We start from the raw sequence: 25,604 nt of genomic DNA on the forward strand, positions 1-25,604 counted from the left end.
CAAGATTTATAAAAGAGTTCTTTATTTCTAATAAACATGGATACATGTGAACATGTAGGACGTTTTATGATCTATGTTTAAAAACATTCTTGCAAACTGCTGTACAAAGCTGAAGAAGAGATGCTATAAGTCAGTACACGAGAGATGGTATGGTCGAAGTTATTGTAGCCGTGAAGATAACCATCCATACATCCGCTTTAACATCATCAACATGAGAGGAAAAGTACACCGGGGGAGGGGGCACAAAATGCAACATCAAACATGAAAACTTGTACAACTCTGAAAAGTATACTTTTAGACACACAAAGACACACATACATTGTATGTGTTAAATAATTTTTGTTTGTCAGGACATAAAAAGCTAACTACATCATTCACAGATTCAGCAGTCTGTTTAAATACCTTATTTCTACAAAGTGAATTTACATTTTTTTTTTTTAAAGTACAAAGTGCAAATACTATGGTTTCCATTGTTGCCGATTGGTGAGGGCAGGTTCTCCATGAGGGAGGGGAAATCTCAGCTGCTGGCTTAGCCTTGCTTCTTCGAGGGATTCTGAGGAGGGAAAATGAAAGTGTGTTCAGTCTGACACATTACCTTCACTGCAAAAACTCAAAATCTTTCCAAGTTTATTTGTCTTATTTCTAGTCAAAATGCGTCTTTACACTTAATAGAAAGTAGCATTCAGTGACATTGTTTTTAGACAATTTTCTAAACTCATATTTGAATTTACATTTTCCCCAGGGTTGTTCCTTTAATGACTGTAAATTCCTGCCTCAGTCAACACTAAAGATAAAAGATACAGTCCGTACACTGTGCCACTAATTTCTCTTACAGCCATTTTATCCTCAGTTACAGGAGGAGTAGTTTACTTACTAGTTTACTGGAAGATAAGACTTCTCCTGGTTTGGCCCCTGTGGGACAAAAATAATACAAATCTCAACAACCATAGTATGAAGAATACTGTGGGTCAGTTGAAGCATCAGATCCTTGCCTCCACTAAAGCCCGATAGTATCATAACTGTCAAGCTGTCTACAAGTCACACTGATATGGTGGCAGTTTTAAAGTACTTTTGAAATATTGGGTCCATGATTTCCAACAGATTTCCAACAACTGCTGCCAGCAGACTGTATTAGCTGTAGTCAGCTAGCTAATTAATGCTAGCTCCATCAATTGGTTGTTTCAGTATTTTTTGTGTTTCCGGCTGGCTGACTCCTATGAAAATGAAAAACATACAAACTGGTCTTAAATGTGCATTTGATGGTTTCATACATGCTGTCAAGCAAGATGATTTTTGGTGATACAGGACCTCCAACCAAACTTTTTTTTAAGGCTTACTACAGCCCCATGTGCACTGCTTCGGCACTGAGACTAGAGCCCGAACAGCTTATTATTGGCCAATAGTAGCCTATGGCAGATATCAATATCGGCACCAATATTAAAACTTTTTTTAGAGAATGCAGAAAAAGATGCTTGGTGTTCAGCTCACCCTCTTCTTTGGTCACCCCCAGGCAACCCATCAGCTCCTGCAGGGACAGCGCCTTGTCGTTGCTGATGTCGCAGTACTCCACAAACTTCTTCACGCACTTCTTTGGCTTGGATTTCTTGCGCAGGAAGCGTTTGAAAGGCTTGATCTCCTTCTTGCCTATGTCCCCGCTGGAGTTTTTGTCCAGCTGACTGAAATACCAATGGACCACCCTTTCCTCCAGGGTGTGGCTGGGGTCGGGCTCGGCCATCCTAAATGACAGATACCAGTTCAGTTTATAATCGCCCCTACTTCACCTCATCCAACAGAATACTTTTATGCCTTTTTGTTGAATGACTGAATCCTCTCCTCAATAACCGTAAGATGAGAAAAAACACTTCCGAATGTCATACCTTCCGGCGGACGCTGGATCTGTGACAGCGTGCACCATGTCTGTCGACAGCGCATCAAGAACACTTGTCAGGAACTCTGTTTTCTTTGCCCCAGGACAGCCTGGAAAATAAAGCATAGATACCTGAATGAGCATGTGCAAGCATACAGTTCATATGGAAGTAAGTGTACGTATATGTCAGCAAACACCCAAAAATTATCTCACAGTCAACAGCGCTACAACAATGTGGAATGCTGCCGTCATAGGTGGCCTAATAAATGTTTGGGGAGGGACGTCATGTAACAGCAGCGCAGTGTTAACATACAGTAAAGACGGCGGAGGAGAAAATAAACCCAAACAAGACTTGTAGCTGTCTTTTCCTCCCTCTCATAAAGTGTCAGACCTCCCTCATCTGGAGGAGGAAGAGGGTACCTGCCAATCATCCTGGAGGCCCCTGAGTGGTTTTGACAGCTAGAGCAGAGGAGACGTCTTTGAATATTGTGTGTGTGGACAAGAGGCTCCAAACAGCACCTGAGACTCACCTGAGACTGACAGACACAGTGTTACTCTAGATTTTGTCAGACATCCAGAGAGCGAAACAGCTCAACACATGATCTTCATTGTGTGGATTACTGTCTGAAATGTCAGCCAGAGAGGAGACTGATATAATTAGCCCATAAACCTATAACGTAAGCATTATTACATGCAGAATGACGGAAAAATCTAAAAATGAGGGACAACGGGGGTGGAATGACCCTAATTATAGTATTTGTCTGTTCGGCCATATAGTTTTAAGACTGAGGAGGCCAAGGTTGTCCTGGAAGAGCTGAAGGCTACGGACGCCTGAGAGATTCCTGGATTCCTCTCCTGGCTCTCCTCTGCTTTCTCACAGTCCGGCTTCCCTCTGCTATTCTGCCTTTGGAGGAGAAGAAATTCTCCACAGTGCACTACTCTTTTTATGGCCTAGGCCTGCGGGGCCAGATTCTCCTGTGCTGGAGATAATAGCATGCTTGGCTCGTCTCTAACAGGTGGCGACCAGCATCGGCATAAACACCCAGCCTCCACTCCACCTTTCCCCCCAAGTAGCGCAGGGCTTCAGCAGTCTGCACCGAGCCGCGGGTTCACATGTCCAAACTGTTCCACAACCTCCTTTACATACTGAACAGACTTGCACTTAAGTTTTAGTAGGCCCTCCGTGGCTCTCGCCCAGTAAAATATCTGACCCACCTGTTAATGGCCAAACCGGTGCCTTGTGGAGCCTCTTGTGGTAAATTAGTCTAGACAGTCACACAATTTCAACCACAGAAGGCAAAGTGTTTTTATCTGGCTTGTGACTGAGGAGAGATTTGTGGGATGCAGTTGGACTTGTTTGAGGCTTAGTGTTTTTCATGGAGAGCGCACATCCTCCCTGTAATGCTGCAAGAATCTGTCTGCAGTTCATTCAAACGAGAAGCCATCAGGTAAGGCTCCAGTCCCTTCCTCTTGGCTGCAAAGGTTTTTCATGTGGGGGCGGGACAGATCAGCTTCTGTCTGTCTGGACACTGTTTAGCTGAGGGGCTGGACACAAATGTTCCTGCTGTCATTCAAAGGAAATTGAGTCTGGCCATTTTCCATTCAGTTCAAGGCTGCAGCCATAAACGGCCGCTGTCTCATTCTATAATAATTATAATTATGTAATGCCCCAAGTTTGACAGATGCAGGATGGAATCAAGTTGAGAGAGCCTCAAATGATTACACTTTTTCATGTTGAAAAGCTGCAGCACCATTCATACGCCTCTGTATATCTGCTGCTTGTAAAAAGTTGGCCAGTAAGTGCATGTTTGCATGTGTGTGCCCCGTGTGTTACTGTCAATAAGAAGCAGTGTTTGTCTACGGAGCCACATGGGGCAGAGGCCTGTCAGCACTCACAGACGCAGCTCCCAGTGGCTGCCCCGACGCTATCCCATGATCCCGCTCTGGGGAGAAAGCAAGCCAAAATACTCCGCTTTCCTCTCCTGCCCCCTTTCAGGGCAAAGTTCTCCGTTCTCGCATCTCGCCCCATAAACCTCTCAACACCAGCGCTTCAGCAGCAAATGGGCTGCAGCGATGTGAAGGCAACATTTATAATTATCCCCGCTTCATACAGTAACAGGGTTTACAGCCGTTGACGCAGTTGCTCATAAAGAAAACAAGATGCTGTGTTTTTTCACTGTGTCCTGCTGTATTTTATAATTGGAGACCTGGCTGATATGGTTCAGGTTTTTTTTTGACAGCTTTAGAATGAAGCCTGTGTGCTCTGGGTGATTGAACAGCTGAATAAGTATATTGTTTTCTGTCCGACCACTATGTGTTTAGGAGGTGTTTGGTTGGGCTTGAGGTCTTTCTCATGGGATAGTTGTGGCTGTTTTCCACCCCATCACCACCTCACACTTTCTGCTGACAGTTACACACCCCATTTAATCCTGCTCAATGTCTTAGCAATAATATACACCACCGGTGCCACTGGAAGGCAAAGATGAGTAACATTTGTTGGTGTGAGGAGCATTCGTCTGTGACTGTCTGTCCTCAGTGTTTTAAACGCGCTGTACAGGAGTGCTGGATGCCGGAGCAGAGACAGAGTGCTGCTCTGCTGCTAAATGCAGCACCTGCGAGCAGAGAGCACAGCTCTGGCCCAGCACACTGTTACATAAACAGTTGTGGATGGGACGGGAACAGTGGCAGCTCTGTTCATATGCTGCTGGATTATTAACATGTTTACCAAACCACCTAAAAAAAACAAAAAAACCCAGCTAATTTGCCAAGAACTGTTCAGTGATTTGGTTGTATGCAGCACCTGAAAGGTATAACTCTACTTTGGCTATCATTGGTTGCAATGATGAGGACAAGTCACGATATTACTGAGATCTTTGTTATCTAGTTGAGCTGAGTGCACTTTAAACACTGTTTATAACTGTCCAAGCAAAACTATGATGAGTGGAATAGATGGAGTTGAAGTTAAAGGAGAACTATTATGCATTTTCATTTTTTTGCTTTCCTTCAGTGTTTTATATCTTGTGCATGTAAAATATCTTTAAAATTAAAAAGGTCAAAGTCCACACCACCAGAAGCTCCTCTCTCCCACTAAAAACACTGCTCCTGAAACACCTCGTCAGTAGTCCCGCCTTTAATTCCGTGACTTTGTGACATCAAACTACATTGCTATGTCACACAGTTACATAATTTATGCCAATTCAGCACAGCTGCTCTGTTATTGTTAGCTGTACTGGCTCAAGCATGTGTGAACTGACCAATCAGAGCAGACTGGGTATTCAGGAAGGTGGGCATATAGGGACAGGAGCTAAAACAGAGCGTTTCAGACAGAGGGAGAATATAGAGCTGCAGCACTGGACAGTATCAGAAAACTGATGTGCTTTTTGAGCATTAGAGCATGTACTGTAAGCCTATTCTAGTAGTAACCCAAAATAAAATGACAAATCTGAAAATGAGCATAGTATGTCTCCTTTAACACTGGAAGAAGCTCGGCAAAATAGAGACAGACAAATCAGGAAACAGTTTTAACTGTTACTTTCATTTTCACATCAAAAGAAGCCAAAATATAATTCATACATCCTGTAATTGTGTTAGAAATGGATGGATTTATAATAAAAATAAACTTTTCCTCTTTTTACTAGGGACCCCCTGGATCCCTTATCCAGATAACAAAGCTAGACCTGTTCAGAATTGATTGAATGGTTAATGTTTGCAATGCCATGTGGGTTCAACAGTTATTAGATCAACTGGTGGAATGAAGGCTATAAAACAAGATCTGGCTTGTAAAAAAATGAACTGGAAAACATTTTAATACCAAGCTTCATATAACAAAATCAATATATCTCCTATGTTTGGAAAAAACTGGATTCAAAACAGTCTTCCTAACTCTAAGAGCCATGGGTAGTCATCTAAAACATGTCCTTCAATTCAAACACTTTGTAATAGCCCTAAAAAATGATGCATGCGATAAGCATTTTCTTATGTGACATCCGTTATTGGATGGACAACATGCTTTGTCACTTCCTCCCAAAACCGTCTTTTGATCTGATACCACGATGGTTATGGTTTGGTTAGCTTTATGGTTGGGGTTGGGGAAAGATCGTGGTTGAGGTTAAAATAAATACTCGTTAGGGTTAGGTTACGCAGCCATGCTTAAGAGACACCATTGACTGTTGGTCGGAAGCGGACAGTGGTCTGTTGTGTAAAAGTCTGATGTTTTGTTTACTCATCGAACCATGTCAATCTCCTCTGTTGTTAGTTGAATTAAACATATTTTGTTTTTGCTGTTTTTCTTCTATGCAAACCAAGTGAAAACAGCCTGATATACCTGATCAGTGCATCTGCCTTTGGTTCAACCCTTTTGTAAATAACACTCACATACATAAACATTTAAAATGTGCAGTAATGAAGTGTCAAATCCTGACAAGCAAAGATCCACCTAACACAGCAAACACAGACTCACCTGTATCTAAGCCCCCCCATGACCACCACCCCCAACATCCTCTTATCTCCGCTGTTGCCAGTCCCTCTATCACTACCTGTCTCTGGCATCCTATTATCCATTATCTCCACCTCTCCTGCCTGCTGTTTCTCCTCTGTGCTATCATCACAGTATCCTCCATCTCCCATGTCAGTTGAAGATTAATTCCACCCCCGATCCATCTCTGTCTCCTTGCTTATTGACCAGCGAGGGCCGGTATCTGGCAATCCTCAACTCTTTATCAAGCATTTCCTTGACCAACAGTGCTAATGATGTCAACAAACACACACACATAAACACACACTTGCTCTGTTATCACAACCTTGGAAACGCCGCAGCAGTTGGAAGCCGACTGCTGAAGAACTTCACCATGTGGTCTGAACAGAGAGGAAAAACAGAGTCCGGTTTTTGTAGACCTACCTTGGAGATGTCTGCTTCTATAATGGTCCTTTGGTTTAGTTGGGTGGGCCCTGGCATTGCCATCGCACTTTGGCTGTTCATACCTGTCACAGAGAATACACCATGTGAAAATGTTGATTCATTCAAAGTGAAATTGGTGAAAGGGTTTGTTTATATCAGTAAAACCATGCTCAATGTAAAATCAGAGAGGAGTTCCATGTTTTCCAATTACCCTCGTACAGTTAAATCTCAGGGATTCGAATAATTGTTTTGTGGCAAACCAGAGCCTGTGAAACATATCCAAAAGAAGGGAGGGATTTGGGGCTGGTATGAGGACAGAAAGGGGGAGCGAGGGTGAGAAAGAGAGAGATAGAGGGAGAGAGGCAGACAGGGAGCGTGGGACACAAGGAAGCTTTCACGGTCTCCCTTGGAGAGCCGGCGGAGCCCCGATTGCTGCTGTGCGACTGGGCCAAAAGCTGGCCTGGGACGAGGAGAGAGAAGGGGGAAAATCCACGCTTCCATATGTGTGCTAATGTGCTGTCTGGCACTCTGCCTGAAGCCTTGTTAATCTGATACCCAGCCTCGCTGCTCAATAAGAGTGCACTAGTGCCCCACTCTGCCAGGCTGACTGACCTCCGACCCGACGCTCACTAGACCACTGAGTCACTCTGTCTCATCTGCAATGGAGATGTCTGTCCGCCTGCTTATGTCAGACTTACTGTATGTGCAGTCTCAGATACAGAAGCTTCTTTTTGAGGGATGCGTTGTTTCTAATCATTTCTTCTAAATAGACAATATTCTTCCTATTCTTAGAAAAAATAATGTTCTGTGTTGTTCTCAGACATTTTAGTGAAGAAGATATTTGGCACCAAACGGCATGAAGCAGGGTCATCCAGTTGGACAGCCTCTCTCTGCTGTGGAAGGCTGTATTCACACAGAATCAGGCATTGAGGCGAAAACGCCAGTCCTCCCATTCATTTGTGTGAGAGTAGTGTGTTTAGGCTGCGGAGATGCGGACCGCCGGGAATGCAAAAAACAAAACAAAAACACAGCCGCCTGCGTCAAAAAGTTGAGACAAAATCAACTCTCTCTCAGAGGACATTACAGTCTAAGTCTAATGTTGCATTCTATTGAACCGGGAAGTCACAATTCCTGAGTTGCCAGTCAGCAATTTAAAGTCGGATTTCCGACTTGGAAAGTCGGACGCACCGTACCAGCCCAAACCTCAAATTCCAAAACGGCTGTTCTAGTTCTTAGCTGTAAAAGCTGTCGAATATACTGTTTATTAGCGCCTTTGTCTTATTTGTGTCTAATTAAATCAGTCTTACACACCATACCGCCCAACTTCTATCAGTGGACATGTTGCTTTTGGTTTTATCTGCGCAAAACACCCCGTACTTCGTTGATAACTGTTTTTCTATCTTCTTGTACTGGAACGCAGTCAACTCTAGTATGACGCCATTCCCAGCTCTAATTTCTGACTTCTCAGGTCAATTGAACGCACTGTAACTTTGGATAAACACAAACCAATTTCACGCTGCGGCCAATCGGTTAAGGCAGCAATCAGACTGGAAGACGATCAGCAAGGCTAGCAAATGGTAGCAGCAGTCACTCATTTGGCCTTGTGCACCAGTTTAAAACACATTCATAATAGGCGTCGTATCCTGGTCATTTATTGAAGATACTTTTTCTTCTTCTCAATATTGACAATCTCTGTAGGACCAACATGCTAAATTGTGAATCCTACTATGGTGAAGACATGGCTCACAGATCAGAAGTAGAGTAGGACGGGTCATTTGCGGGCGTACAGTAGCATGGCTAAATACTCACACCAGGGGGAACACAATGGATATTTGTTTTTGTAACATTAACAAGCCTCACTTGTATCCCCTCAATTTGGTCTTGCGCAAAACCGACCATAATCACATGCCTCTCATCCTGGTTCTTTATTGAAAGTAAATGTGCTTTTATAACTTGTCAATGTGGACAAACAAGCAGTAACTTCCAAGAATCTTTGTAAATTAGGGTAAAGGTACCATAGATAAGCCCCAAAATTGTCATATAACACATGGGTTTGGTCACGGTGAAGTCTGTCCCACCTGGTGGAGGTTCCAGGTATGGGCCGCCCAGTGTCCACCAGCACACACCAGCAGTAGCCGGTGGATGGGTGGCATTGGACCGGCTTGTACAGTCCTCCTTGGGCACAATCTGGCACGAATACAGCGTCATTCTTGTGCTGCCTCGCCTCTTCCTGGGCAGACTGTTGCTCCTGGTCACATGATGAGGCTGGAAAGAGGGGTCAGAGGTTACACAGGAATCAGCAGAGGCATCAGTGGACTGCTAACACACAAACACAAACCGCCTGGTAAGACAGCATTCACGTAGGTGGTCTAGGCAGTGTGACTCGGCAAATACACACCCCAGACACACACACTCGTCGTAAAGAAGGGGGTTTGTTTAAAGTCAAGAATAAGAGTCACTTCCTAACAGACCAGACTATTACATTTTGGTTTATAAAACATACAGTACGTTTGAATTAAGTTTGATCTAAAAGCCAAATGCATGCACTGCTGTGTCATTACACTAAGCATTGCTGAGGAGGAGGAGGAGGAGGAGGAGGAGGAGGAGGAGGAGGAGGAGGTTGGAGCGCTGGAGAAGACAAAGGGGTGGAGGATGAGTGCTGGGAGACGGTGTGTAGACTGCTATATCAGCCCCCTGTGGCACTGTTTACGGACATTAACGGGCTAATGACTAAGTACAGCTCCCTATGCCCTGAGTTAAGTAAATATTTAGACACTCAACTGCCCTCTGTGGATGTGTGTGACAGAGAGAGAAGCAGGCAAGACAAAACCAGAAACAGTGGTCAGTCGAGCCCTCGCCTTCACACACCCACACAAACTGACACACTACTGCAGGGTACTGTAAAGTACCAGGGATATATATGTTTACATGTTCAAAATTCCCAGGGAAAAATGTGATGCTTCCTGATCCGTTCTTTTATCCGCACGTACAGAGAATGCAGCAGCCTCGATGGGAGAAAGATAGGGTTGTGCTGAGCCTCAGCAGGATCTAATCAGACTTTTTATTCTGGGCAGAAACCTCCCTCTCTGCCTCAACATTAAACTCAGGGATGAAAGTAGAGCTCTTCTGGCCATGAGGGCTTTCATCGCCAATCTCTCCCTCTCTTTGCTGCTCGCCTCAAGGCTCGGAAGCTACTGCGGGATTATGGATATCCCTTTTCTTTGTTTATTTTCATTAGAGATCTTTACCCACACAAAAGAGACCAAATGAAATGCCTCCCCGCTTTCTCAACCGACTCTCTTCGCTCCAGTTCCTCCGTATGCGCTCTCTTTGTTGGGGCGGGTGTTTTTTTTTCACCCCATACCCCAAAGAGCACATGGTAATCAAAACCATCAATGCCGCATTTCTCTGGCTTTTTTTATTGGTTGTAAATTATGATAATGGGATTCACACACAGATGCACACATGCACGCAGGGTTCTCATCTCTATGCAGGCCTCAAAATAGCATTGTTTTATGCAAAAAAGTATCATATTTCCCCAAAGAGCTAAGAGGCAACTGATCTGTACAATAAGATAAACGTGCATGTGTGTAAAGAGGAAAGCAGAGCGGAGCAGCCAGAAGAATAGGAGATCCTGTGTTTGTGCCATGTGCTGATAATTACACATGTGCTGCAGCGCAAAGAACCACATAGAAGCAGATCCTCAAAGCCTGACGCACTCCAACACCAAGATGTATTGGTTTCACAACCCACCATCTGTCCTTAAAAGACAGGAACAACCTCAAACCATGATTGCTCAGACAAGTAGGAAAAAACACCGAGCGTGCTTTCAGTTGAGGTTTGCAAACACCCGATCGCCCTCATTAAAGAAAAAGTGGTCTTTGAAACTCACATGGTGCCCTGGTTCTATTGTTCTGTCGGCTGCGGACCTGCTCCGTCCACAGAGTGGGGTACTGGGAAATGATATCTGAAAGAAATCAGCGAGACAGCTTTATTAGCCTCAATCGAAAACACACTCTTATATTATGTGAGCCAAACCTGGTGGTTCCAAAAATCACAGACTGTAAAATGCACATCAAGGTTATCGTATCTCAAACTGCTGGAGTGGAGGCGGAAAGTAAATTGCATATGACAGCTGAGACCAGAAATAAAACAGCAAAAAGAGAGGTAGGTAAACTATGACTGAGTCTCCTCCTGTCTTATCAAATGATCACATTCAAGTGAAATCATTAAACAAACATAAAACTTCCTTCATTATATGAAAGGCTGATAAAAAGTGCTCAAATGCTACATTGCAAAATGTGAATGTCTGCTTCCCATTAACAATGATGGATTATTCTTTTTTGAACTGGAGACGTAGGAAGTTGTTTTCTCTGCCTTTTGGAGTTTAAAGGAAGTGATCGTAACAACATCACAACATCAGTTATTTGAAATTTTGAATGGGTTTTCGGTTAAATGCCTGAAATAAAGTCTGTGGTTACCACAGGCTTAAGATATTTACATGTTTTGTTCTATGACATAAAATATTTCGGTAAATACCCCACTTTGAATTTTAAGGTGTGAATGTGTCTTAAAAAGGGCATTTGCTGACAGCTGGCTAAATGAGACTGAAGAGGTTGTGGGGGACATTAAACGTCATCACACAGAACACAGAGGCTCATCTACTCACTACGCTACGCTTTTGAGTCAGTCAGTAGTGTCTCAGTAAACACAGGCGCGGCATCAAACATTTTTTACTCACAATTTGATGGATAAAAGCTCACCTTCTTCATCGGCAGGAGGCTGTGGATCCACCTCTAGGCCAGTCTCATCTGCATTTAGAATGGAGAATATTTGCAAGGAGACTACAATTACGAGAGTGAGCTAGATTAGAGAACAGTTAACTATGTGAGATTTGCACATTGCCCGGCTAAGAAGGATGAAGGCAGAGGAGGTAGAGGTGAGGAGAATGAGAAAGAGAGGTGTCTGTGTGTGTTGAAAACTGAAAGAGGTGACTTATAGTAAGAGAAGAGAGAAAGAAAATCAGAAGTATAGTGGTCATATATTCCCATGGTGTCACTTCATACAACAAGGGAGATCATTATGGGATGGAGGACAGACTGAGGTCAGTGAAAATGAATGAGGAGAGGATGAGGACCAGTTGTCCCTGATGTTCGTCTCCATCCTTCCATTGCCTGCATTTGAGTAATAAGAGCTGTGTGAAGGTGGGAGAGACACAAGATGTGAACAATGCAGTAGCCAAGTCTGGGACAAACCAATTAACAGTGGAAGAATCCAGCTCAGTGTTTGTTTGGTCTCTGTTTGTTTGTTTGATTTGTGGTAGGAGGGAGGTTTTGAGCTGCTTAGGGTGAAACCACGGCCGTAGGTGTGGTTAACCTCAGTGTGGGTCACTCACTCTGCTCAAAGTAAAGCTCTGTTACTGCATGAGTCAGGGCATCTCTAATGGGCGCCTCCACAAACAGGGATTAAGCTTCAATTTCTTTTCTTCAACAATGAATTCCCCATTGCAAAATCAGGATTTTACATTTAACGCAAGTTCGTTATGCCAGACATTCATCATCTCGAGCATGCCTGGTGGATAAAAATACATACAGCCAGTGTGACTGAGTGAGGCAGGCATGTTATTACTCTGCTCACTTAATGGATGGAAATGCCATTTCAAAACGTGTATTTATGATTCGGATTTACAATAAACCACTAATGACCTATCTTTATTTTGCGGCCTTTTACATGACTGTAACACCTCTTTTAGCATCTGCCAGGAAACCCCCGCGCTATTTGTGGTCAAAAGGCATTAGTTTAACTGCTGTTTGTCAGTCGTCAGCTGCATATGATTTCAGCATGTGAATGAATTTATCAAGTCAAGCACCAGAAATGGGTTTATGGTAAAGCATTTGGTGTCAAACATTAGCAATATTCTGATAATAAAAGTGCAGCAATGGCCACTGTGGAATGCCTAGGCGCTGATGGGCTTTTGCTGAATCAAAATATTGATGCAATCACTGCTATTTTCAGTGCTGGCACACCACAAATCTACAGTTTATTCTGCTTTTCACCACCCTGTTTATCCAACCAGTTCAGATTGAACCACAACCCCCCCACCCTCTTTTCCTCCCTCTTTCCCCTCTCCCACCATCCCTCCTCCTCTCTCAAATTTTGCATTCCCACTTGATCTATGTGTAATGACTTGGCCGGGCTCAGACAGACACTATACCCAAGACTGTTTACAGAGAGAGAGAGAGAGAGAGAGAGAGAGGGAGAGAGAGAGGTGCAGACGTAAATGTCACATTGACAGTAATAACCCATGTGACAAACACAAGTGGATGCATACACACTTTCTCTCCACCACACACACTTGCACACACACACACGATCACATAAGGAATCGATCGTAGTCGAGCCAAATTCCAGTTTTTCTTTGTTAGCCTTCAAATCACATCAGTTAAACAAATCGTCTCTCACAACATGAGAGCAAGATATACAGTATCTGGAGTGGAGCTGGAGGGAAACTTAGTGGTTCTATATCTGGAAGAGGGTGGATGTTGATGAGAGACACAGTGAAAATAGGGTGGAGGACAAAGGTTGAAGATTTCCTTGTATCTTATGACACTGTTGCTGAAAAAGAACCAAGACCAAGCAAGGTAAAGTTAGAGAAGAAGCTCATGGTAAGTCAGTTTTCCTCTGCTCTGGCTGCTCCCTGGCCATTTGGCTGCCTGGTAAAGACAGCAGGCTGTTATAGGCACTGTAGCTGCTGGCAGTGTGCATTAAAGCTCACCACAGCCGCTCTCTTAAGACTTGTTACTCAGTAACAGACTGCTTTTATATCAGCCTTCAGGCTGCTTGCACTCTCTCAAATTGACAAAATATTAGAAAGGCAAGCCTTAACAGGCGACCCACCCTGCACATCTCCGATACAGATGCCGGCAAACTGACAGAGATGCAAAATTAATACACACACACATGTACATGCATGCTTAGATTGGTACACATGCACAAATAAAAGGAGTCCATTCTTCTTGCATTAAACTCTCACCTGATTTACCTGGCTCTCTTGTAGTAGCTCTCTCTGTTTTTCCTGAAAAGCAACAAGTTCAAATCGATTAAAAATTCACCACCACACACCTTTTTCATGTTATTACCAATAATGAAAAAATCTTTGGCAAGCTTGAAGAATTTGGACTCATTTTGTGGGACATGAACAAACAGCCACCAGATTTAATAAAGGAGTGAACCACAGTGGAAAACTCTTTATTGACTTTTTATTTTCAAATGTTATTAAGTGGCTCAGATTACTTACACAATACATGTTGATGGAGCTATGATTAAGTACAGCCGGCAGTTACAACTACTACTTTGCATAATCACATGCGGTGAACCTCAAGGATAGGTCCTTGGGCCGTTATCATTTTTCATTTATATTAATGATTTATGTAATGTTTCACACAAACTGTTGAAGGTATTATTTGCTGATGACACAATTGTATTTATTCACATAAAGACCCCAATAAAATCACTAGTATTAAATCAAGAAGTCATAAAGATAAGGGATTGGTTTGGCTAGAACAACTTATCTGTCAATATTAAGAAAACATGTTATGTTTTCTTAGGCATTTGACCAGAGAATGATGATCAGTCCAATTAAATACTACTATTGATCGAGTTCAGTCAACACAAGTTTTGCAAAAAGTGCTGTGATCTGAATTATGCAATGGTTTATCCATACAAATATTACAGAAACTCAGTATGGGCGAGCACTCATCCCACGAAACTTGTTCCTTCTAAGACCCACACTTCCGAGGCAGCCCCACAGAGATGCACAGGGAGGACATGTGGCATTGGTTATTTGATTGTTTGGCATCCTCCGAGAACACTTACATTCCTTACAGTTTAACTTTGTTGCTCAACTCTGCAACAGGGATTTTCTACTTGGCTTATTTACACCGCAGCCCCATGCCTTGAGCAACGCTCAGTCCTCGGGTGGCTTTCAAACCCTGTGGCCGTCAGTCCAGTCACTGACCGCTTTCCCACAGGACTGAGCATTATACCCCCCACAAACATGGAATGTCATGCTTTGCTGTGCTGAATCCGATTTATCATCATTGCTTCAGAAAATTAAAGGAACTACATTCTAGTACAAATCAGGGATTTTAAATAAATAAATACATCTGGCTTACTGCAAAATGAGATGCCTGTACCAGCGAACTGCAATGACAGCATGCATAACTGTATAACTTATTGAAAGTTGGCCATTATAAGACATGTTGCTGTTTTACAGACCTTGGCATCGAGGTTTTTTATTGGCTACTGCTGAGCCGCTGATGGGTCGGCCATTGGGGGTGACACACCAACAGTATCCAGTGTAGCTGTGGCACTGAACCTGCAATCATAATGGCATTTAAACATAAAGTCAGCACAGAGTAATCCAGTAAAGGCATCAGTAAGAATCAAATGTGAAGGCACTGTTAAAAAGTCATTAACAATTAAATTCATGCAGGACAATAGAGCAGTTCTTGCTAAAAGAATTGCTCTTCTCTACTTCTGTCTACTCAGAGCAAGCATCATTCATGTTGTGTTTTTCGTTACCTCGCTATACGTGCCATCAGGGTTGCATACAGGCACGAAGACCTGTGGGAAGAGCTTCTTGGCCTGCTGCTCTGTGTACTTCTTCTCTGCTACACATCTGGATGTATCTGAGGAGCACCACAAATCACCAGAATCACGACACATCACAGAAACCCTCGACTCAACCCACAGCTAAACTATTTTCTTATGCTGCACAGCTATGAAACCAGCACGCTTAAAGTCAGCGGAAGATGTTGAATCTCGCTGATGATCAAGCATGAAAGAAAAATGCGGGGAGTGAGGACAGACGCGGGGGAAACAATTCAAGACATTTCGGAAGAGGCAGATACTTGTGTGGCTGGGAATAGAACCAACACCCCCAGTCTTATTAGGAACGAGTCAGGCAAGCCTGCAGAGTGCCTGGTGGTAAAGCCATTACTGAGCGAGGCAGCTCGTGCTGCTCCTGTAGAACATTCCAGTCACCCAAGAAAAGGGCTGATGCACAGGGAAAACCTGACCCTTCCTTAATGTCTCCGAGTCTGTCTCACTCTCCTCCTAAACCTCGACCGTCTCCTCAGTTCAGCTTTAGCTGTCCTCTCGCTATTTTCTCGATATAAATATCGGTCAGCAACTTTTCACCTAAGTGCACCTCAAGTCTTTTCACATCTCCCTGTCAGAGTCGTGGCTCATCCTGTCATCCCATTGCGGCTTCATCTCACCTGGCCAACAGCACCAGCTGTGCAAACTCTCAGGAAACGTTGGGTAGCGATGGGTTTGATGGTAACTTGGTGTGACACATGACCATGCAGTGTCTGGCTGGCTGGCAGGTTCAAATCGCATTAAAACAATGACTCATGCTGGGTTTAAAAACGTCTACCAGTCTGGTCAGGAGGCTTCATGTCGCTGGCATGGCTTACAGAAGATTGTCCATTAGACACACGCAGGGGAATGTGCACTGGTTTCTCTCAGTCTAGTATGTGTGTGTGTGTGTCACTGTCACTGGTGAGGAGAGGGGGCAAGGCGCTGGATGTTCTGGATGGAGGAAAACAGCAAGTTGATGAGCTCTAAAGTTAGCTCCAGTGGAAAAACCCAAAACCATCGTCCTTCTCCAGGGGGCTCCGACCAAAAAGCTGACTGGAAAAAATGACAGGACACTTGAATCATCTGAGCGCAGTGATAGAAAACAAATGTGGTGCCAGTCTCACCATCCTTAAACACAATCCCATCTCTGTGCTTTTAGACCAGGCTGGCCCTCGGGTTTATTTCGGCTGCTGACTCGGCTGCTGCTGCTGTGTCTTTCACCCCGGCCGTCCAGAAGCAGAGGGGGGTCTCAACTCTTATAGACCCAATGTTATTGACGCATACAATACGACTTTCATGGACTCTCGTCCCTTTCAGCTTCCTAGCTGGAATCCTCTATTCTGTGTCCCGGCGCTGTCCGCCACATCCAGATGTCCGCTTAGAGACGTTGCCATAGAGACCCAGCACGGGCATAAAATCCCGGAATGCTTTTCCATCATATGAGACTTCTTTTTAAGCAAACCCTTTTGCTCACGCTCCCTGCATTAGCGATCTAATATTGTAATGTGTAAGAATGGGGCATTGTCCCCAGTCTGTAGAGCGATGAACTAGCAGTATAGAGTAAGTGAGTGGGGCGGGGTGAGAGGGTTCGGGCTGAAGCGTTGGGGTGTATGGGTGCTTCGTTCCAACAACGACTAACAATGAGGGAGTCTGTGAGCCGCCTGACCTCACTGGCTCTCCATCCCCATTTTGCTTTTCATCTCCAGTCTTCCATCAGTCACATACGTGCAGCTTTACATCTAGTACGATGAAAATGAGACCATTAATTCTTGTCAAGATATCTGTCGCCTCTACGTGATAATTTGATTGTCAGAGAGCTGAAGCCATTTCAAATCAATGAGGAGGTTGTTGGGCCCATGATGCAAATCCAAAAATGTATTCCACTGAAAACAAAATCATTTAGCATTTTGACAAATTGATGTACACATCGTTCATCAGTACAAATTGTGTGAAATTATCAAACCAGCCAGACAGCAGCACCCCCACCCACCCACTTTCACTGTGTCAACTCCACTTGTCCTCCCAGCACTCAAAGAATCAATTATGCTGAAATGAATTTAACCCACAGGTTTCTACTGTGACCCCCTCTGCGCATTTGAGAGCGCCAGGCGGCGCTGAAGCGTGACTCATGACCTGACCTTTGCATGGCCCTCGGATGACCTCCAGCTGGGGGTCACGGCACTTGGCTCGGAGGAACTCGCAGCGAGATGTGAAGGTCCTGCCATCGGAGGCGCACAGGGGCTTGCGAGGAGTTCCGCTGCATTCCATGTTGCACTCCTTGTCCTGATCCACCCGCAGGAACTGCAGAGGCGAGAAGAAGAGAGGAGATAAGCAGAGAAAACATTTTATAAATGAGACATTTTTTTCTGGGAATGGATGAGCCTTGCACCAAAACATTTTAATCTCCACAACAACAGGTGTGATTCTGGAGGGATTTACGAGGACGAGTGGTGGAGGTTATGTGGGGGCAAAAACAGCCTGCTACACCAAAAAGTCAGTCACAGAACAGGTGTCCATTACCAAAGCAATAAAAAATGTTAAATCTGTTTCAAAGGTTTTATCATAACCAAGTGGAACATCCTTTCAGACACACTGATAAACAGTACAACACACAAAGACGAGGCAGCGTCACTTTAAGCTTGTCAGGGTGCAGCCAAGCTTTGTCTTTGTCTGAAGGGCTGGAGAAGACTTGACTGACGCTTCCTCTTTTCTTTGTCTGTGCCAACACCTGCACGGGTATTCACCTGGAATCGCTCCTGAGGATGTTTTACTCAGCCATGAAAAGAGAAACAAGGACGGAGACTCCTGGCTGAACGCATCGGATCACCTGTGTCAATGCCACCATTGTATCTGCCACCGTGGTATGAAACCCCCTCGCCAGGCCACACAATGGGGCAGCGGTGGCGGCGGCGAGGGGGGCTGGCAACAAGCTGTGACTGCTACAATGAATGAAAACAGTGAATGATAGAGTGGCTGAATAAACGAAATGTCAGAGAGCTTTGTGCGCCTACAGTGTGAGTGTTCATAAAGTTCGCGTGATTCATTCAGTTGGGGTGGATAATGACCTGGGCCGAGTGGAGAAAAACAAACTCCATAGCCATGCCTTTGCAGGTGCTGTTTTCAGTCAGTCATATCCAAAGATAAATACCTCTCTGAGCTCTTTTTGTCTTCTCTTAAAATGAAAATATTTGCACATACGAAGAACTGTAATGTTTCATTCACTTCAGTTTTCTGTGGATGCACGAATATCCAGAATCTATCTGAATGCCCTCTGCCAAATGTTCTGTCTTTCACTCTCACACACTTATCAATCTGTCACGCAGAGAATTAAAGGCGTCACTAAAAGGTCAGCCATAAAAATCTGTTATGAGTTATCAAAAGAGAGGGCATGACAGAAAAAGAAACAAAGGGCAGGATGATCACCCATAAAAAAATGTGTTGTGTCTGACATCTTACAAATGAAGTGAGAGATGAGGTTTGGTGGCAGCCCCCTGCATTCAGACGAGCAGGGCTGCAGGGCTGCAGGGCTCAATGCACCTGGAAGAGGGTTGGCAGGGAAGGCAGTGTCGCCCTGGGCCAGGAGTGGGGGTGGGGGGTGGAGGGGTACAGCCCCACTCTGTCAGCCCTGCTCATAAATCTTCCTGGGGGGGATCAGAGAAGAGAGGCCCGTTCAAACACATCGGAAGAGCAGCCGCGAGCGAGGGAAGCTGAGTCTTTTGGTCTGAATGAAATTTTTCAAAAACCAAAGTTTTTACAAGCTGCTTTCTTCCCAGGCTTTTAAAATGATGTGTTGTCATGAGAGGAGCACAAAAAGGATCTTGTCACTGCCCTGCAGAGCTGGCTGCTTCACAAGAACAGTCTCAACACCAGCTCTTCATTTTTTAGACAGAAATATGGAGAGTAATACCTCTTCCTCCTTTGGTAATAACAGAAAAGGAGATGTTGTTGTCTATTTACAGTGGTTAGGGGGAAACTAATACACACTTGTCCTTAATCTGGACATAAGACTTACAGTTTAGTCTACAGCAGTGGACTTCATATCAATCATGGAGTTTGGATCCTCTGAAACCACTCCAAGATAACTTTGAAGGGTTAGAAGATGATAAAAGAATAGAAGGAAAGGGTACAAAAACATTTATGTTTGACAAAATTATGTTTATTTTTCAGACTTCTCTCAAAATTTTTGCTTTTCCTTGTAAAAATAATGGATTTTGTTTATTATATTTGGCCATCTAATGCCTTTATTCAATACCAACAGTAGGGAGATGACAGGAAATGGGGGAGAAAGAGATGGGACTTACATGCAAAAAAGTTCCCCGGCTGTGTGTAAACAGGGGATGATGAGCTTCATGATTGGTCCCCTGGGCCACCAGAGCACCCCTGATACTAAATATTTTTAGGTCTTCTGCCCGCTAAAACCTTAAAATGGAACAATCTCAGAGGGAAACATCCTGTTCACATCCACATCAACACTAGTGCCATAATCTGTCATGACAGGTCACAAGAACTACTGTTATACAAAAAGTTCATTCAGTCATTATCTACTCACCCTCATGCTGATGGAAAGTGAAAGTGAAGTGTCTACAAAACATTTCAAAGCAAAACAGCGATGCAGCATTCTCCTAAATAACTGAAGTAGATGGTGACTTGTTTAAAATGTAAAAAAACAACTGAAAATAAGCATACATTGTCTCCATACAGCTCGTTCAGCATGATCCAAGTCTCCAGAAAGCCCTGAGATCCCAAATTGATTTGAAAAGACAATATTTACTCTCCTTTTATAGCCCAAATCTTTACTGTAGCCACGAAGCTAAAAGTGTGAGTGTGCACCCCACTGAGCCACATGTCCGGGCTTTAAATAACATCTTTTCATCTTCTGCCATCTTGATGATGAGATTATGCAGGACGAGCTGTATGGATCCATTTGATTTTTCTGTTGTTTTATTATGTCTACTTTGGTTGTTGAGGAGAATGCTGCAACACTGTTTTACAGTGTAGCTCCAGAAATGTTTTGTGGACTATTTAACTTCACCCGACTTTCCATCAGCATATGGGTCAGTAGATACTGACTGACATGTCCTTTCTGGGTGAACTTATCCTTGAGAATATAACATAATACATGGTATGGTACAGTACTACTGATGCGGGATACTTCACCCATTTCTCTGTCTAACATCTCCCCTCCTTGCTGGTGTGTCTGAGTTTCTTGGATTGTTTGCATCATTGCCTCTAACTGACAGTCTCCCGTCGGTACCCTCCCTCCCTCTCCCCCTTTCCTGCCACACCAGTCAGGACATCCCTCCATGGCGGTGACCTCCTCTCACCCTCCAGTCTTCTCTCTCACAGTTCACCCCATCACATAAAGTCCAGCCGGCGTGACAGGCTGGTCTGATGATGTTTTTTTTTTACAAAGACCACAAGCTTCTACAGCTCTGATGGTGTCTGAGTGTTTCCAGCCATGCTTGGTGGTGGACCGCCAGCCTCGCCACAGCTCACGCTGACCACCCCAGCGCTTAAACTACACCAGCATCAGCATCAGTAAGCCAGTGGACTTGACAACCCAAACAGAGTTATTCAGCAGCCCAGCATCCTGCTAGATGTTCACTGTACAGCACACAGCAGAGCGCCAAGTGCCTGCAAGTTTGCGACAAAGCTCCAAAAACGCAGCATGGAGAAACACAGTTCGCCATGAAATCAGCCACCCATGAAATCAGCCACCCAGATTCACTATCAGGCATCCAAGTGTTTATCTCAAAGTCACAGTCGGCCACACTGAAGAGGGAGAACAAATAAGACGTGAAAGCCAGTGAGAGGAAGAAGCGTCAGAGACTAATGGTGTGTTGAGGACCTCTTCCTCCTGTGTACGCCTAATGGTAGTTAGCTGTCTGCTGCACATCTCTGTGTTTGGCCTGTGGTGATGGATGGGCGAGGCCGAGGCAGAGCCCTGACACTCCCCTGATGTCTCATTCCAGCCTTGCCAATCGCCTCGCACAGCAACGCGGTGGAGAGTGATGGATGGCCTCCGCCTCAGCTACACGCAGCACACCCCGATTTATCATAAAAGGAAACTCATACAAGACAGAACACATATTGTGACTCAAATCCATTTATTGCTCAAATCCTTTTCTTGTCTAAACTTCCAAACAGCTGGTTCTCACTATCTGTTTTTTCTTTCCTTTCATGATTTCTTTTTTTTCTGTTTGTGATCTCTCTTGGAAGATGCTTTTTGCATCTGCTCAAATAATATGAGAGGTTGGCAAAGGAACAAGAGACAGGCGAGAGAGGGCGAGATGAGCCGAGTGTAAGGGAAATTTTTTTTTTTCCAAGATCAACCAGCATACAAATCAAATCCTATTACCTCCCCCTGGCTCTGCGGCATTGTGGGATTGAATGGAGTATGGAGGAGGCGAGACTCCAGCAGAGAGCACATTGTAGGCTGATAAGGGCCTTCTGGGCTGGGAGGCCCCCGCTTCCAGCACCCCGAGAGGCCCCTCACACCACGGCCCCGCAGGGTCAATGGGGGCCCCAGCTGAGAGCTGTGGCAAACGTGTTAAATGGCCTTGGCGGGAGTTTCCTGCGTGGACGCGAAGATGCAAAGGGGATCATTAGTTTCCAGCATGGTGGAAAGGGAAGAAAGTGACAGCCTTTAACCAGGCTACTAACTCAATCAAAGGAAAAGGTGTTTAATTGCTGTGAAAGATGTTAAAAAGAAAAGGAGGTGGTGTGAAAGGCCACAGTGATAAGAAAAAATCTCGCTGGGCAGGTGCACAATTTTATGAAAGCATTGGGGGCACTGGAGACCATATGTCATATTAAAATGACTTTAAAGGGAGGCAGCCAATGTTCTATGCTCCCTCATCCCTTCACACACTATTTCATACTTCCATAAACCATGGAAAAAGTCTGCCTCATGAATAACCTGGGCAAATATCCCACTTATTTAACTGCCTGTTCGACCTCAAATATGCACAAAGTATCACATGGAGACATTTTCATGAAACCGACAGTAATCTCTCCTGTGTCATTCAAACAATAAGCCATTAATCACTCACAGAGTCCTGTAAAAGTACAAGTCCATGCTCCATGTGCTGTTCCAATAAAGAAGGTCTAATGAACCACAGAGGGGAGGTCTGACACAGACACAGTTACCACTGAAACACGCAATGAAATAGAGAAGTTACAGTCAAATCCAGATCATAGAGGATGTTGTGTCACATCCAAACCCACTTCACAGCTGGTTATGTGTAACCTTTACATCAACTGTCTCTCTAAATACAATAGTACCATCCATAACACGTCGAAAAAGAAACATTCATATTATCTGTGCTCAAACTGCGTGTGTGTAGATTTGCTTCCTCCCACATTCCACAACTCCATAGTGCCGTCAGGGAGAAAGGATCTCCGACCCCTCACCTGCAGGTTAACGACTCACGGCCATTTGTTTCCAATTGGATATTAAGGCATCTTCGCTCGGACGATAAATAACAGTGCTGGGGGAGGCGGCTGTCACATCAACCTCTAAATCAGGAGGTGAAGCCTCTGACAGTGCACATTCCGCTCTCTGTTATTCCTCCTTTTGCGCCGTACCTGCACTTGATCATGACCATAAAACTCCTCTTATCTCTGATGCACTTTCTCATGCAGTTTAAGGTAAAATATGAAGGATGCACCACTCTGCTGCGGCTGTAAACAATGCCATGTGCTTTGCTGCAGTAGACCTGCTGACACTGGCAGAAGAGCCTTGACACAGCCGCTGGCACAACAAGAGTGAACAGGACAGAGAGGCAGGCGAGCGGAGAAGCTGGCAGGCAGGTGAAGGCACTGAAGAAAAACCACAGCGGTGCTGCTCACAGACCAGTCAACTCCTCACAGGCAAGACAGCAGCTCTGCCGTCTCTAACACACTGTACAGACACAATGAAACACTGGGACCTGGAGGTTACACAGCTCATGGAGAGCACTCCTTTTCCAATGATTGATGATCTGTTGAGTTTTAAATTCCATCTCAAAATCAGCCTGAATCTGCCAGATATGAAACATTAAAACAGTCAAAAACCCTCTTCTTTTAGGGGGAGATTGTGTAGAAAGTGTCAAAATGGACCATAATGGTGTAAATATGGATTTTAAATGTATTTCTGCGCTTATACATTATTTTGAATACATGTTTCTGATTTTTAGAGGAAAAGCTCACAAGAAAGCCAAAGGTTGATGGAGAAAAGATTTGTTTCAGAAATGTATTTCTGTCATAAAAAAAACATGTTGCCAGATTGTACCCCTTTTTAGTCTTACCAAATATTACGCATGTAAAGCACAATCGTATCCTTCATTATAAAACCATGTTTTACACACGGATATGAATCAGAAGTAGTCTGGGAGTTGTGTGGCTCTTCCTACCGTGAGAGCAGAGAACTTTTGAGCGCGTCCAGCGCACAGCAGACAGAGGAAGAGCAGCAGCGGACAGACGCGCATCCTGACGCAGCGTGGCAATAAACTCTCCAAATTACGCACGGTCCAAATTTCACTCCGTGTCGCCTGGACTTCACCAGAGCACAAAATCTATCTCGTGAAGAAGTGGAAAATGTTTGAAAAATCCACAGTAGTCCTTGCGCACAACTGCCAGTGGTGGAGAGGGGGCTGCTGGTTTATTTCACGTCGTCTCCTTGGTTTCGTCTGCCAAACCGTTTGTGTAGACACTCTCCTTATTTCTGGCAGTGCGATAAACCCCCCCCGTGTCCCTGACCTTTTCCCCTCCCTCAGTGTGTCTTCTCCCTTTCTCCCTCTCTCCAATTCGACTTCTTTCTCCACACCCCCTCCCTCCACACTTGATTTTGTCGACTAGATCCCTTATCGGATGCAGGCAGTTCCCTGTCCGGTAGGTAGGTGTAGGTTTAGGAAGGACTTCGTCTGCTGCTGGTAGCTGAGGCAAACGCGTCAGGTATTCTTTCCTTTCACCCCCTTTTCTTCTGCTTCCAAAACCACAACAAGAAAGAAAACCTTGTGATGATGTTCGACTGGCAAAGAGAGGAGGAGATCAGACAGGCTACTGTCTACAGGGAGGGTCAGCGAGAAGGAGAAACACAGTGTGCGCTCAACCTCTCATACAGCTGGACACCCCCTACACACACACACACGAACTTCAACTTCTTGATTATCACTCAGTTTACAATAACATACTCCCAAGAAAGTTAAATAAAGTTACTCAGGTTAATACAAGACACAAACAGAGATGATATAAGGTGGTTGATCGGTTGAAAAAAACTAAACAATTTGGCAAACAGCCGTTTTGGCTGCTGGATTCAAAGCAGGAAACGTCTAAGTAGTCATTAAAATGTAACTGAATTAGTATGATAAACATCAACACTGGTGCCAGTTTTGGAGGAACATGATCATTCTGGCGTTTATTTGTTGCTGCTCTTCTTGAGATCATTTTTGACAAGTCAGTGACCATCTGAGCCTTTATAACGACTGCAGAGGAGCACCTTGCGACTTTGACGCCACCTAACGGTATTTAGAAGTAGTTACAAGTTATCGCGGTTCACTCAGCAGGCATGATGAGTATCATCAACATCGTCAATTTATACCTTTGTTTACTTTATATTCTGCTGCACACCACGGGAGGCTTTCTTCATTTCTTTTCCCCCCCCCCCCTCAAATCAGCTTTATAACTATGCATTTTTAACTAATTAAAATGGAGAAAAAGTAATTATTTAGAATTTAAAGAAAATTATATCAAAGTAAAACCAAACAATGCTGCTGCTTCATAAGTAGGCTGTCATGTGACACACAATATCTGTTTGTAGTGCTGGTTGTTTGTCATCACTGTGGTCCCTAAAAATGTCAAAATGTCTGCTGTCATTAAAAAATATGATTTGATGTAGAGAGCAAAACTACATGTTACGTACAAACATGGAAGATAAGAAAAAAACAGGTGCTGCTCATCAATCATATCCAAAGTATGAAGGGACCTACCTTTTCTCCAGACTTCTCTGTCAATATATTGTGTATTTTGTGGCAGTTTGGATAAAATTAACTTGCATTTTTCAGCAGAAACAAGAAACATATCGTCGATATTGTTCTGTCTACAAAACCCCCCCGAACAGTCGCCGGTTAATGACTTTAAAACAGAAGTTTAACAACCAACCGTCCTCTACTCTTCTAACGTACACATTGTAGACACTCAATTTCCCATGATGCCTCA

General features: G+C 44.2%; 1 protein-coding gene across 4 annotated transcripts; it reads right to left on the reverse strand.

Moving 5' to 3' along the window:
- smoc2 (SPARC related modular calcium binding 2) lies at nucleotides 1-25,527 on the reverse strand. Of its 4 annotated transcripts, XM_084376087.1 has the most exons (14): nucleotides 25,376-25,527; nucleotides 18,864-19,048; nucleotides 17,546-17,708; nucleotides 15,348-15,454; nucleotides 15,042-15,141; nucleotides 13,798-13,839; nucleotides 11,528-11,575; nucleotides 10,657-10,731; nucleotides 8,843-9,029; nucleotides 6,765-6,847; nucleotides 1,878-1,977; nucleotides 1,489-1,736; nucleotides 875-912; nucleotides 1-553 (listed from the first exon to the last, which is right to left on the reverse strand). In XM_084376087.1, the coding sequence occupies exons 3-14, from the start codon at nucleotides 17,673-17,675 to the stop codon at nucleotides 530-532; spliced, it is 1,182 nt and encodes a 393-aa protein (XP_084232213.1). In that variant the 5' UTR covers nucleotides 17,676-17,708; nucleotides 18,864-19,048; nucleotides 25,376-25,527; the 3' UTR covers nucleotides 1-529. The 4 variants fall into 4 exon arrangements, with proteins under 4 accessions (XP_084232213.1, XP_084232212.1, XP_084232211.1 ...); XM_084376086.1 differs by lacking the exon at nucleotides 18,864-19,048; XM_084376085.1 differs by lacking the exons at nucleotides 18,864-19,048; nucleotides 25,376-25,527 and adding an exon at nucleotides 23,801-24,134 and having other exon boundaries at nucleotides 13,807-13,839.
- Nucleotides 25,528-25,604: the final 77 nt, after the last annotated feature.

This window comes from Pagrus pagrus, assembly GCF_965226575.1.
Source record: "Pagrus pagrus genome assembly, chromosome: 15".
NCBI lineage: Eukaryota > Metazoa > Chordata > Actinopteri > Spariformes > Sparidae > Pagrus > Pagrus pagrus.